The sequence below is a fragment of the Geospiza fortis genome, unplaced genomic scaffold (assembly GCF_000277835.1).
Source record: "Geospiza fortis unplaced genomic scaffold, GeoFor_1.0 scaffold927, whole genome shotgun sequence".
Lineage (NCBI taxonomy): Eukaryota > Metazoa > Chordata > Aves > Passeriformes > Thraupidae > Geospiza > Geospiza fortis.
Window position 1 is genome coordinate 48,763 of NW_005054633.1, and position 13,054 is coordinate 61,816.

The 13,054-nt window shown below is 39.5% G+C and overlaps 1 protein-coding gene across 1 annotated transcript; it reads right to left on the reverse strand.

The window, feature by feature from the left end:
* Positions 1 to 6,524: 6,524 nt before the first annotated feature.
* CLN8 (CLN8 transmembrane ER and ERGIC protein) lies at positions 6,525 to 11,961 on the reverse strand. Its single transcript, XM_005430441.3, has 2 exons — positions 11,305 to 11,961; positions 6,525 to 10,901 (listed from the first exon to the last, which is right to left on the reverse strand). The coding sequence occupies exons 1-2, from the start codon at positions 11,890 to 11,892 to the stop codon at positions 10,587 to 10,589; spliced, it is 903 nt and encodes a 300-aa protein (XP_005430498.2). The 5' UTR covers positions 11,893 to 11,961; the 3' UTR covers positions 6,525 to 10,586.
* Between the last annotated feature and the right edge of the window lie 1,093 nt (positions 11,962 to 13,054).

Sequence of the window (13,054 nt, forward strand, 5' to 3'; positions counted from 1 at the left end):
CGGGGGGGCAGCCGGGCCCAGGGTGGACAATTCAGCACACTCAGCCTCATGCTCACGGATAGCCCCTGAACGCGCCAGGGTACAAACTGGGCCACGGCGCTATTTTGGATTTTAATCTCATTTATAACCAGAAATCCAGTAAGTTTTCAAATTAAATGCTATCTAGAGACGCTTGCACCTCATGCCAAATTTTTTTTCTTTTTGCATCCTTCTTGCGTGACAGTCCTCACAGTGAGCACCTCTGCAAACCAGCACTGACGAGCCAACCACACAGCCATGTGCCACAACCAAAGCCTGTGCCACTCAAGCCCGGAATGCTTGTCCTGAGAGTAACACCAACCACTTGTACACTCAGGACTGACCGTGCCACTTAATTAAAATATAGAAAACCTTTACAAGATGCAATCATTTTGCAAATGTGTGCATCACAATATATCCATGTACACATCTGTCACACTTCAATAAAAATAAACGCTCTTAAGTACATTAAAAATTCTTAAATAAATTATAAGTCATTACAACTATTCAATGTTGTTAAGTATTATCTGAAATCTTTGGACCACTTTTAAGAATAAAATCTTTGAGCTAAATGCTGTTCAAAGATCCATGTGTCATCCAGCAGTGATCCCTACCTATTTAAGTAAACTCATTCTACAGTGAGTAATAAAATACACTCAGTAAATAGTAAATTCATTATCATTACAGGAAATCGCTACTAGAAAAAGGTGGCATTTGACATTTGATTAATCCACCTTTGCCCTACATTTTCCCTTTGTCTGTAGTTTAACAACAAAGATTTACAATTATCCAAGTGTTTGTGTGCGTTCATACAGTCTGAATCACAAAGTTTTTTAAATTATTCCTTTCAAAAATGTTTCCATTTTCACAAAGTTATTTCTTTTTAATGCAGTTCATCATGACATTGACTCAAAATAGCTTTCATATAGATCTAATTGTCTTGTTTGCTATGTAAGAAAGCCACATGTCAAAGTTAAGGCCAGGAATACCATTATGGTGTTCAGTTCATATCCGAGACCTCTCAGTTCCATCAGAGACCATTTTATCCTGTTTTTTTTTTTTTTTTTGTGATTTTTAAAATGTGTTACATTTCACTCACACCAAGCTATCATTTCAGGAGCTGAAATGGTGGGGAATCAACCTTGGGCAAACTGTTTAATAAGTACTTATCATTAGAGGCTACTTTAAAAAACAGACACATACCTAGACCAAGTACAACTAGCTCGATTCTGTAATTAAAAATACCATTTACTAGCAATATCCTTCTCCTTTTGACACCTATCTCACAATCTATGTGCATTAAATTCTTCCTCTTATAACTACCTCTCACAGATTCTTATCTTTCACAATTATCTTAGACAAAATTGAAATCCTTCTTTAAGACTTTTTGTGAACCCTTTTGGTCTTTGACTACTCCTTCTTTTGATTCTGGTGACCATACATATATTCCAATAAAAGGTTGCTGTGGAAACCTTGTTGGATAAATCCAACAATAGCAGATCTACTTAGAAAAACTAACTTTCAAAATAACTTACACTTTCCTACTGTTTTATAAGGCAACAGACTATTACCAGTAATAATTAGCACCCTAATCATTGCAATCACAAAGTCATTATTTATCCACCCATAATTAGTTGTTGATTATTAGAGCACAGATAATGGCTGTCTCCACTGTTAACATGATGCTTTTTATAACCAGATTCTAAGTTGATGTTTAAATTGGTTTTACTGGTGATACTTGCATGTGAGCTCACCAAAATTTACTTACTCTCATTTCTGATTCCTGAGGCTTCAACAAAGATACTTTGCCTCCAAGCTACTGCACATAGGTCATCTACCCCAGACATCCTCACCATACATCTACACCATCCACCTACTCCAGCTCATGGACTGGGCATCTTCAGGACACCATCAGCCCTGCCCAGCATCCTGACTCCCTGTGACACAATGCCATGAAGGTGGGATGCCTTTTTTCTCACTCCGTGGAAATTGCAATGGCTGAATGTACACCTAAATTTATGACCCCTAATAGCTGGCTTTCCAAAATAGTGCATGAAATCTGAACAAAACAACTAAAACTTATGTTATCAAGTTCCCCAGGAAAGCCCGGTTTTCTCAGATTCTTCCGTTTAACAGCTGATGTAGCTGGCACTTCTTCCTAGGGAGTATTCATCCACTGGAAATTCTGTTGTTCCTAACTGTGTCCCCCATGAAGGCAGTGTGTCATCTGCTTACTGCAATCCCTCAGAAACCACTCAAAGCCAGGACATCCAATGAGTTTGCTCAACCTGAGCATCTGCAGAACAAATGCTGGAGCTTTGCAAAGTTACAGGTCCCCTCTACTTTTCTTACCAAACCAGACTGAGTGACAGTATATTTTTTTATTTATATATATAATACATACAATATAATATATATTTTAAAGAATAAAAGCAAACCACAGTTTTCCTAAATTCAGACTATTACATCAAAAATAACATTCGGGTTTATAAAAACATTGCTTATTCATATTCTGCTTTGTTGCCTACCGCTGACTCATCTTCCACATCTTCCTGAAGCACCAGCACCACTACTGGGAGACAGTTCCTCAGTTCTGATCACACTAGCACAGGTTAACCTGGCAATTCAATTTTATAATATTGTGATCTTTTACCAGCACTAGAATGTCTTTCATTAATGCATTTCATTTCACTTTCCTTCTTTCACAAGGAGTATTTGCAAGTCAAATTCTCAGACTGCCAATTCAGACAGACTAGGTATAAGTTTTCCTATATTTGAATATATCTCAGGAGCAAAGCCCTTGTGTTACATCATTTCCTTGTCGTCATGGGTGTACATAAGTGATAGTACAGCTGATGCCATAACTTCTTGTGATGGGTTGACCTTGGCCAGCAGCCAGACCCTCACCCAGTTGCTCTCTCATTCCCCCTTGTCAGCAGGACTGGGGGAGAAAATAATATGGAAATCTTGTAGGTCAAAATGAAGACAAGAAGATCCCTTAGCAACTACTGTCATGGGCCAGACTCAGCTTGGGAAAATTTTATTTTTTGTCAATTAAAATTAAAAATGAGATGGTAACAGAGACAAAATTAAAAAGACCCTCCCCTCTCTGTTCTTCCCTCGCACCAGGCTCAACATCACTGCATTCCCATCTCCTTGGCCTCCTCCATCCTGAGGGGCACAGTGGGATGGGAACCAGGGTTGTGGTCAGTCAATAACAGCTCCTCTCAGTGCTTCTTCCTCCTCTCATTTCTCCTCTGCTTTAGTGTGGGTGCTTCCCACAGGCTGCAGTCCTTCAGGATAAACCTGATCCTTCAGGGCCTCCTCCATGGGCTGCAGGTGAATCTGCTCTGGTGCCCAGGAGCAGCTTCTCCCACTCCTTCTTCACTGCACTTGATGCTTGCAGAGATATTTCTTTCACTGTGTTCTCCTCACTCTGTGCAGCATTTTTTGCCCTTCTTCACCTGTGTTTCCCTGTGGTGCCCGCCACAGCTCAGCCGCGCCTTGCGGTGGGCAGTTGGATCCGGCTGGAACTGGCTGTGTCCAGCTGGAACTGACTGTGTCCGGCTGTAACCAACTGTTTCCGGCTGGAACCAGCTGTGTTTGGCTGGAACCGGCTGTGTCAGCCCCGGCTTCCCTCACAGAGACCCCACTGATGCTGCCGGGGATGGGCACCCGCACCCCAGTCAGTCATATACACAAGTTGTTTCTATAACACAACATTCCTACTTTCAGTTATTTCACTGTTCTCTGATGCCTCTTCTTCATCCTGAAGCTGATAAAGGGAAAAACTTAAGTGAATTTCCTCTCAGGAGCACCACAAAGCGCTGAGGCCATGCAACCCTGAAAGACAAATGCAGCTTTTGGCCGAAGCAGAACTGTTCCCAGGGAAGGAAAGGAGGTACTAGTGTAATACAAGATTCTGAGAAGATTTTATATCAAATACTATGTACAACTCTAAGCTGCCAACACATAGTAAAAAGGAATTCAAGTGGGAAAAGTGACAAGCAAAGGGTATTAGGATGGCTGGGAAAACAAAAGAGCAGATCTATTTGTATGCATGAATATGCAAAAGAGTCTCCAGGGGTAAAAAATAATTATGTAAGAGAAAAAGGCAATGATGACACAAGAATAAATTACTTTAAATTAGAACAGACTTTAGGCTCTTTCAGCCTAGGGCAACATATTGCTTAGCAATTTCGATGTCCTAAAAAGTTTTTAAACTTGGCCTCAACCAGTGTCACAGTAATACTCAACACAACGCTGAGAGAAAAAAGAGTTATAGCATCAGAAAAACTATATATTCAATATGTAACCACAACGTGGTCAGCAGTATACAATGTACCAACCAGTTCCATCTCCCTCACCTGAAGTCTCATAGCTTTTTTCTGATTTAATTCTTAATGAGTCCTTAGGAAGGCTACTGCTGCTTTCCAGGATACGTCTTCATGTAAATGTGACCCACAAAACAAGATAAACAAGCTCTTGTTGGATGCTATATGCCTACTCTATGCAAACCTCCATGCAAAAGTATATACTATATACTTCTGTAGTTTGTCTGCATGACTTTGTTCTCTATATATTTCTGTAGTTTGTCTGCATGACTTTGTTTTTCAAGGTATCATAGATTTGATACCTTGATTTACTCTTAAAGATCCTGACAGCAGAACTGCAAGGTTCAAAAACATAGCAAATTCAGCTCTCTACCTTCTACAAAATTAGTCCTTTCTCAGGTATATTTTGTCCCCTTCTTGTTGCAAGCTCCATGCCTAAACTTAAAAGAGCACAACTTTGGTAAAAAAATGCAGTGTTCACTGGTAAACTGCTTTTAGCATTAGAAGCAGCAAGGCAAGAGAAGGAAGCTGCAGATCTATATAGGAAAAAATAAATACAAGCAAATACCTGGAGCTGCCAGAATCAATTACCAGTACTAAAACCTCACCATTCTTTACAGGGTCTGAGGTCAGAGTGGTGAAAACACTGTCAGCTTATACAGCACACTAATGTGAGCCAAGCAAAGGAGAAGAGGCAGCTACAATCAACAAGGAAATAAAAATTTCAAAGCAGATGTAATGTATCTGAAAAAGTTAGTATTAAATTTCCACTGTCTCTACTCAGGTCATATTCCTAAGGACTCAGACCCTAGGTTGCTCTCAGAATACAAACACACAATAGCAGCAAGCAACAGCACAGCCAATTTCTTCGCTTTCTTATTTGTGGACAGGTGAGCAGGCCCCAGTCCTTCCAAGCTTAGCTTGTCTGCCATCTTGAACTAGGTCTCCTATGGCCTTTGCTCTATCATCATCTTTCCACCCCACTCACCAGTGTGCAGCTTAGGGAAAAGCAGAAGGCACAATGTGCTGCAAAATACTTGTTCCTGCTCTGTGGCACCACTAGCAGAACATGCTAATTAGTCAATCAGATCCAGTGCATGAAATGTCTCCTCCAGCGCTGGAAACACATCTGGGGGCTGACAACTACATCAACAGGCATAGTTTACTTCATTAATGATCACTGCTTGCATTTTTTGTTCCAATTTAAGTAACAGTGCAACGACACAAGACCAAAAGACTGTAATTGCTGTGTAACATTGTTGGCCCAAGTCTGTTCCAATATTTTTCTGAGAATATGTTTAACACTATTCAAGTAGAATGTATTTACCTATTAACTGAAACACCTGAGTAGCAAAACAATAACATTTAAATTAATCTTACAGATCATTTACCAAAAGAAAAAAAAAGAAAAAAGGAAAAAAAGAAAGGGAGGACTTTACTCATACAAACACTATTATACATTGTTCTTCTCATCCCAGTCTGTACCCACACACATCTCACAGTTAGTGGAGCTGTACACATGAATGTCTTGCTTCTGCTTCAATTAATCTTGGGTTCTTTACTGCAGAGGCAGCCAACCAGTTGCTTGCACTGTGCATCCTTATAAAAATACCAGTAATGATGCTGGGTTGCTTGGACTCACTAATCTAAAAAGCATCAGGAATCATTTCCCGAAAAACATTCTGAAAGAAATGCTCAGAACTGTACTTTACTATTTTGCAATGGGACAAGTTTTTGGCCTTTATGTTTGTGTTTTTGTTGTTTATTTAAGGTAGCTTATACTAAACTATGAAGTATCATGTGATACCAAATGAAGTGTCTTCATGGTCAGAACCTAATGCAAAACTGGACCACACACTTCAAATAACCAACACCAGAAGGGTCATCCCCAAGGGATGTTTTTTTAACTGTTTTTAATACACACACATAGCACCGCTTCTAGTGTTCCAGACATGCTTATGGGAATAACATATGAAACACTGGTGAAGGGACATTGGTTTACAAGATTTTTATAGCTATTTCCATAAATATGACATTACCTTTGTCACGTGTAGCATTTCAAAATAAATCATTTTAGTGCATGCACTGCAAAAACTGTTTAAGCTACAAATAGCAAGTAAAAAATAACAGGCATTATTTTAATCAGGAAATGAAAATCACAATAGACAGCTATACAATAAAATACTTTTATTTATGTACAGTGTAAAGATGCTTTTCAACAAACATTATATTGTACAAGAGCAGACTTAAGTTTGCTTAATACTTTTAAATTCACTTTAAGGGGGAGTCTCCCTGAGGTTAAAGAAGGTTTCTTATAACTGCATATCACATCCATATTTAATCCATGTTATCAGGAAAACACAAAAACACTGAAAGATTTGGACATGGATATTTAGTGGAAGATGGGCCTGACAGCATGTATTGAAAACTACTAGACAAAAATATCACAGTGGTAATGTGACTCCAAGATCATGACCAGTACTGCAAGTAAGAATAAAAATTAAAAAATGGTGGGTTCAGGGGGGAAAACAATGACAAGTTTTGGAAAAAAAACATAGGCTAGAAATGGAGGAAAACACAAACTGTGATTTAGGAATGTTGTATGAAGACTGTAAGAACCAGATGACTGGACAAGGAAGTCTCAGATCAGACACCTTTCTTTAAAAAAAACAAAAATACCAAACCAAATCAACTGAACACCATTATCTCCACCACAGTTTGCTGATTTGGGTTTTTGTTGTTTGGGTTTAAAAAAAAAAAAAGCTTCACAAAGGTGACACGAACACCACTCCTCAAAATAAGCTTGTTCAACAAGAAAGCAGAGCCAAGTCCCTAGCAGTCACCTTGGCAAACAAATAATTCACCCAAAATCATGTTATGCAATTTTTCCAAATCCAGAGCAGCAAACTCAGTGACCCAATCCAACCACTATGGAAGCTGACTGAATTTTTTTAAATTGTGGTTTGTGGATAAGGCTGTGTAAGAAGGCCCAACAGGACTGGGATTAATTTCACTTCAACAAAATTTACAACCACATATGGCTACTCTACCTTTAGGCTGAAAAGGATCACTTAGTTATAAGTACCAAAACCCTCAGTTCAAGAACTTTCTCTGACTTGTTTCAGAGCAATGTGACTTCCACAATAATAAACCAGAAAATCCTCCTAAAGGGAGCAGTCACTAGAAACTGAAGAATCCCAGAAGTCTGGGATTGGAAGAGACCTTACGGATAATCTAGTTCCAACCCTCCTGCTGTAGGCAGGGACATCTTCCACTACACCAGGTTGTTCAAAAGCCCCATTCAACCTCGCCCTGAACACTTCCAGAGATGGGACATCCACAATTTCTCTGGGCAACCTGTTCCAGTGCCTCACCACTCTCATGGGGAACAATTTCTTCCTAATATAATCTAACCCTCCCCTCTTTTAGTTTAAAGTCATTACCATTGTCCTATCACTCACTACATGCCCTTATAAAAGCTCCTTTTATACTCAAGTATAAAAAAAGAGGCTCTGTGTAACAAAACTGGCAACTCCAACACATGAAAAGGCCATGAAAAGGATGAAGAAGAAAGGTTGTCTGTATTCTTGTTGTGTTGTATTTCTAGCTGGACTGTAAAGTACTCTTAAACCAACAGAAATAAAATAAGTGCTGGTATTTGCTTTATTGCATAGCTTTCTTGTTCTAGCAGGTCTACCAGTGTTTAGGTACACAGGGTCTCTAAAGTATCATTCATTATATAGTTAAGACATGCAAACCCTTACAGTCTTTTTGTGAAAAAACTAGGATGCAAACTAAAAAAACTGCATTATGATGTTAAAAACATAATTTTAATGAAAGATTTAAAATTCAATTAATAAAGTTATACACATTAATAATATAAAATATTAAACTTTAGACATCAGGTGCTATGACATAAATTTCCACCTGCCTTTTTTCAGTCTCAATTCACCACTAACCCCCACCCTCAGTATTCTTTTATTTTAGCACATAGGAACTTCACATTCTTTAGCCAGCCACTATGAGAATTACACACCCATCCCAAACTTCTGATATTTCCATTTTCTATTAGGATTCTTCAGAATTCTGTGGCTGGGATTTTAAAAATTATTACCTTGTTTTATTGAATCCAAACCTTCAAGTTTTAAGCTTCATAGAGTACATCATCATTCTGATACCTGATGACTTATTCTCTGCCTTTCTCCCTGGATCTGCAAGTGAGGTTTGGATTCTGCAAGATATGCATTCAGATAATTTTTCCATAGCCAAGGAATTATTCCCTCTGGTTTCTTCCAAAGTACTGTTAACATTACTCTCCCACATACAACTGCTTGAGACAGGTACACCATTTCAAACTTTTGAGAACCCTTTTTACCATAGGATGGTGCCCAGGCAGGTAACACTGCAACTTCATTCTGCCCAGCTTAAAAATAAGAAGATCACTCGAAATTTAGATTTTATCTATTAAATATCAGCACAGTATCAGACAGGGCTGTTGTGTAAAATTACTGTGACCCTCTCAGCCTGGTTTTGAATGGGCAATTTCAGATATTCACCACTTCATCATTATCAACAAGATCTGCCTATGTATTTGTGACCTAAAGTAAGAAGATTCCTCCCCATCACAGAACAGCAATTCAACTCTCTGCTCATACAGAGTGAATTAGGGAACACAGCAACCCAACCACTCCCTTCACTCAGAACAAATCAAAGACATTCCCACCAAAATGGGGCTGTTTACACCAAAGAGTGCTCCCCTCACACATTTAAAACAATATGCTCCACCACAGATCAGTTCACAAAGTCTCTAATTGTAGAGATGATGTAAAATTGCTTGATGTAAAATTCTTCACAGCTTGGGCTTGCCCAGTCTTAATGCTTTGAGAAATAAATCTGTGTAGCAGTCATGTTACACAGAGTTCCAATTAACCACTTTTTTTAATCTCATTTGTTCCGTGCACCAAAACGAATACCCCTGTCATTATCCTACCACTAGGTGTCACTCTCTTCTATCGTGATCTTTATCCCTCCATCTGCTTCCCAACATTTCACCCAGGAACCATAAAACCAGTATCTTAAGTGGGAGAACATCAATCACCATTAGTCCCTATCTAAAGAGCAACCCAGTTTCTCAGGTAAAGGAAAGGTTTTTGTGATGTGCCAGATAAAGTGCAAAGGATTGTTAGTGTTGCTTGGTATGTTCTTTAAAGTTAAATAAAAATATTAAAACAACCAAACTCCTACAGGAGGTAATACAGGCTTTCCTCCATCAAGGAATCACCTCAGATTCTGAAACCATCTAAAACGAAGTGCATTCCCAAAAATGAGAAGAACCATAACAGAAGCACTAGTGGAAATAATTGCATGACCCCTCACACGGGACATACAAAAAAATAATTTATTAATCAAGCAGCATTTTTTTCAAGAATGACACAGAGTCACCTTCTGGTGTTAGCACTTGTATTGCATTGATTTAAAGTCCAGAAGGGGCCACTATAATTATCTACCAAACCCCACATATGGCAAATGCATGAATCTCCACATGCATGGTTTTGGTGGATATAAACTCCTCCCATACTGAGGGCAACCTGAAAACAACAACTTTGACAACAAACACTCAATTATTTTCTTTGTTCCTTAAGTGTGCTTAGAAGAAAAAAAGAACAAAAAACAATACCCAAAAAATCCCAAACCCACGAACCAACCAAAAAAAACCCCAAACCTGGGCCATGACTGCATTCTACCACTGACCAGTTCTGCCACTTGGAATGATTCACTGGCACACAGGAATTAGGTACCCATGCATACCTATAACTTGGATCATAATTGATCTTAATACACAATTTAACATAATTTTCAGTATCTCTACCATATGTAAAATAGGATTCAAGCTAAACTTGATTCAAGCTGAGCTTAATAGATGATGTACTGTAAAGCCACTCTGAAGCATCAGGAAAAAAACCATGCCACTAGGGAGCACATCACTGCTAAATTATGAAATACTGTCCAACCTGACAAATTGTTGGTGTAATTCATAATGAGGGTTGAAGTTCTTATATGTATACACATAATAAACACAAATAATGCTTTTCAATACTTGTGATGCACTCAGAGTGCTACCAGCAAGGAGTCACTGCATCAATGAGCTTCTTGCAAAATCTTCTAGTTCACGTGCAAAGAATGGCTTTGCATTGTATTCTTCTGTTACCCTGCTGGGAAACTGTTGTTTGAGTGCTATATCCTCTTCTTTTCATGTGTTTCGCCATTTAATTTTCCATTTTCCACTGCTTTATTTTCAAAGTTCCAGTCAGTTGGGCTGAGGAGTTGCTGAGTTTTTTTGTATGTCCAGTATGGGTTAAGTATTAGCGTAACAGCAAATAATCCCGAGAATAAAACAATAAAGTGAAGAAGTCCCAGGTTTTCTACAATAGAATTCCAATTGAAAATACACACCCACCACATGTGGTAGGTAAGAATCATGCGGCAGTGAAACAGATGGATCATCACCCACTGGTTTGCCTTCCAGAAAAAGGTGTTAGCACGGCCAGCCTAGAAAAATAAGAACACAAAGTATGCAGAAGTGAAACTGTTACTTCAAGATAAGGAACTGAGGAATCTACAGAACTAATACAAATACCCAGCAATTTTATATACAAACACTCTCAGGCATTTTTTCCTCATAGTGCAATGTTACTCCACATATATATAATGGAATCTTAAACTTGGTATGGATCTATACCACCCCACTGTGCACACAGCAGCACACAAACCGACGTGGAGGCCTGCACAAGTGCCATGATGACAAAAGCAGGTATGACAATAACACAGGTATCAGTTGGATAAATGCAGTTTTGATGAAAAACTATCCCAACAAACCACACAGATTATCTACGAACAAGCGAAACGCGTGAAAACTGTTACAAACATAATCTGAAAATTATCACATTCTTACCTTCAGAAGCATCCAGGAAATGCATGTTGAGGGAGTACTCATCTCCAGCAACATTCCCATCAAAGGCAGATAATGTCCAGATTTCACATTAATTACTAAACCAGCCAAGCCACCAAAAGCAAGCAAATGATGAACTACTAAGAAAACATCAAATGTTCTAAAAATAATGTTGGACACATGAACTGCTACATTTTCAAGCAAGAAAAATCCGGCTGCTATTAAACAGTTAAACCAACTCCACTTTTGCTGTGAATAGACTTTGTCAGCATGAAAAACAGGATCTATGAGCAAAGCCCATAACCCAGCAACACAACTCTGAAGTCCAAAGACACCACGTGTGACTGCCATATTCCAAAACACCTTCTCCTTTGCAGACAAGGCACGGTAAGTGGTACTTCTCCAAGAAGACAACCAGTGAGACAGAAGAAATACTCCCAAGTAGATTAAAAAACCAGCAGCTAAAAATGTCAAACGAATTTCCCATAAGAGATAGTCCCAGTCAAAAACAGTCCCAAACACTGGATCATCATTTGTAGGGTTCATTTCTTCTCTTTGGACACTTCTCATCCCCACTATAGTCTCCTTCATGCCTATTTAGCCTCTGCTATTATGCAAACCAGTAAGCATGAACTCTTCCATCTGGAACAAGGACAAAAAAATTTAGTGAATTTTTAAGTACGCTCATATATATAGACTCAAAACCATAGAGGGCTCACATCCACTACAGTTATGACTTTGGTCCTGCTGCTATTAGGCACAGTCATCCCAAAGACAGGTAGACAGATAAAAAAAACATAAGCAACAAGATTCACAACTGGCCCGTGAAGTCCCTACTAGTTTGCACTGAAGCAAAAGCAGAAGACGGTCAAGTAGGAAGGCAAAAAAGAGGAAAAGAAAATACAAGAAGCCAACCCTGTTTTGTTACTTATGAAACTTTTATTTCAACAGCATTGCACAGTTATTGTCCTACTCCCCTGCTTTTCCCACACTGATTTTACAGCATTTGCTACAGCTTTGGGTGCAATTCAGAATCTCAAATACAGATCCAGGACATAAAATTACAGAAAACTAATGCAGTAAGGGGGACCACTTAGGCCAAAAAGGGGCTGTAATGATCATAGCTCAAAACAAGACTCTGCAATCAGTTTCTGAACATTAAGCCTCTTTCAAAAAAAACCCCAAAAAACCATATTCAAAAATGGAAAAAGAGTACGGAATGCAGACAAGCAACACTATTACATATTATTAGCAACATCAGTGTAATTAGCTGAACAGCCCAGCATTAAGTGCCTCAAGTTGTCTGAAACTTCCTGAACACAACGTAGTTCAAAAACAAAGGCTTGTGGAGAGGGAAAAGCCAGATAATACTGAAATATTTAAACTCCAGCGCGTTTTATGAACCATATAGGTGATATGAGCACGACCACCACACCCGCCGCAGCCTGTGAGTGCTGAGCACCACTGTGCGTTTCAGACTCTGGTGAACGCAAGCGAAAAGGCCACCAAGACCACCAAGGACAGAGCGAGAAGCTCCCGCCGTGCTTCAGCAGACAGCAAATGCCACCACCACCGTCCCCCGGGCTGCACCTACCTACTCGCCCTGCCCTTTGCTCGCAGGTGCCCCGCTACAAGGAGGGGGATGGCCGGGAGCCCCGAAAGCCCTTCGCCCACCCCACGGTATCACAGCTGGAGAGACCGACTCCAAGTCCCAGCAGCCACCCTCCCCCCCCCGCCCCGCTCTTCTCCGGGA

Bases quoted from the DNA above. Each gene is read 5' to 3' on its own strand.
- CLN8 (XM_005430441.3), bottom strand. From the start codon at position 11,892: ATGAAGGAGACTATAGTGGGGATGAGAAGTGTCCAAAGAGAAGAAATG. The intron at 10,902-11,304 runs GTAAGAATGTGA...TTATTTTTCTAG, and splicing joins TTTCCTGGATGCTTCTGAAG to GCTGGCCGTGCTAACACCTT.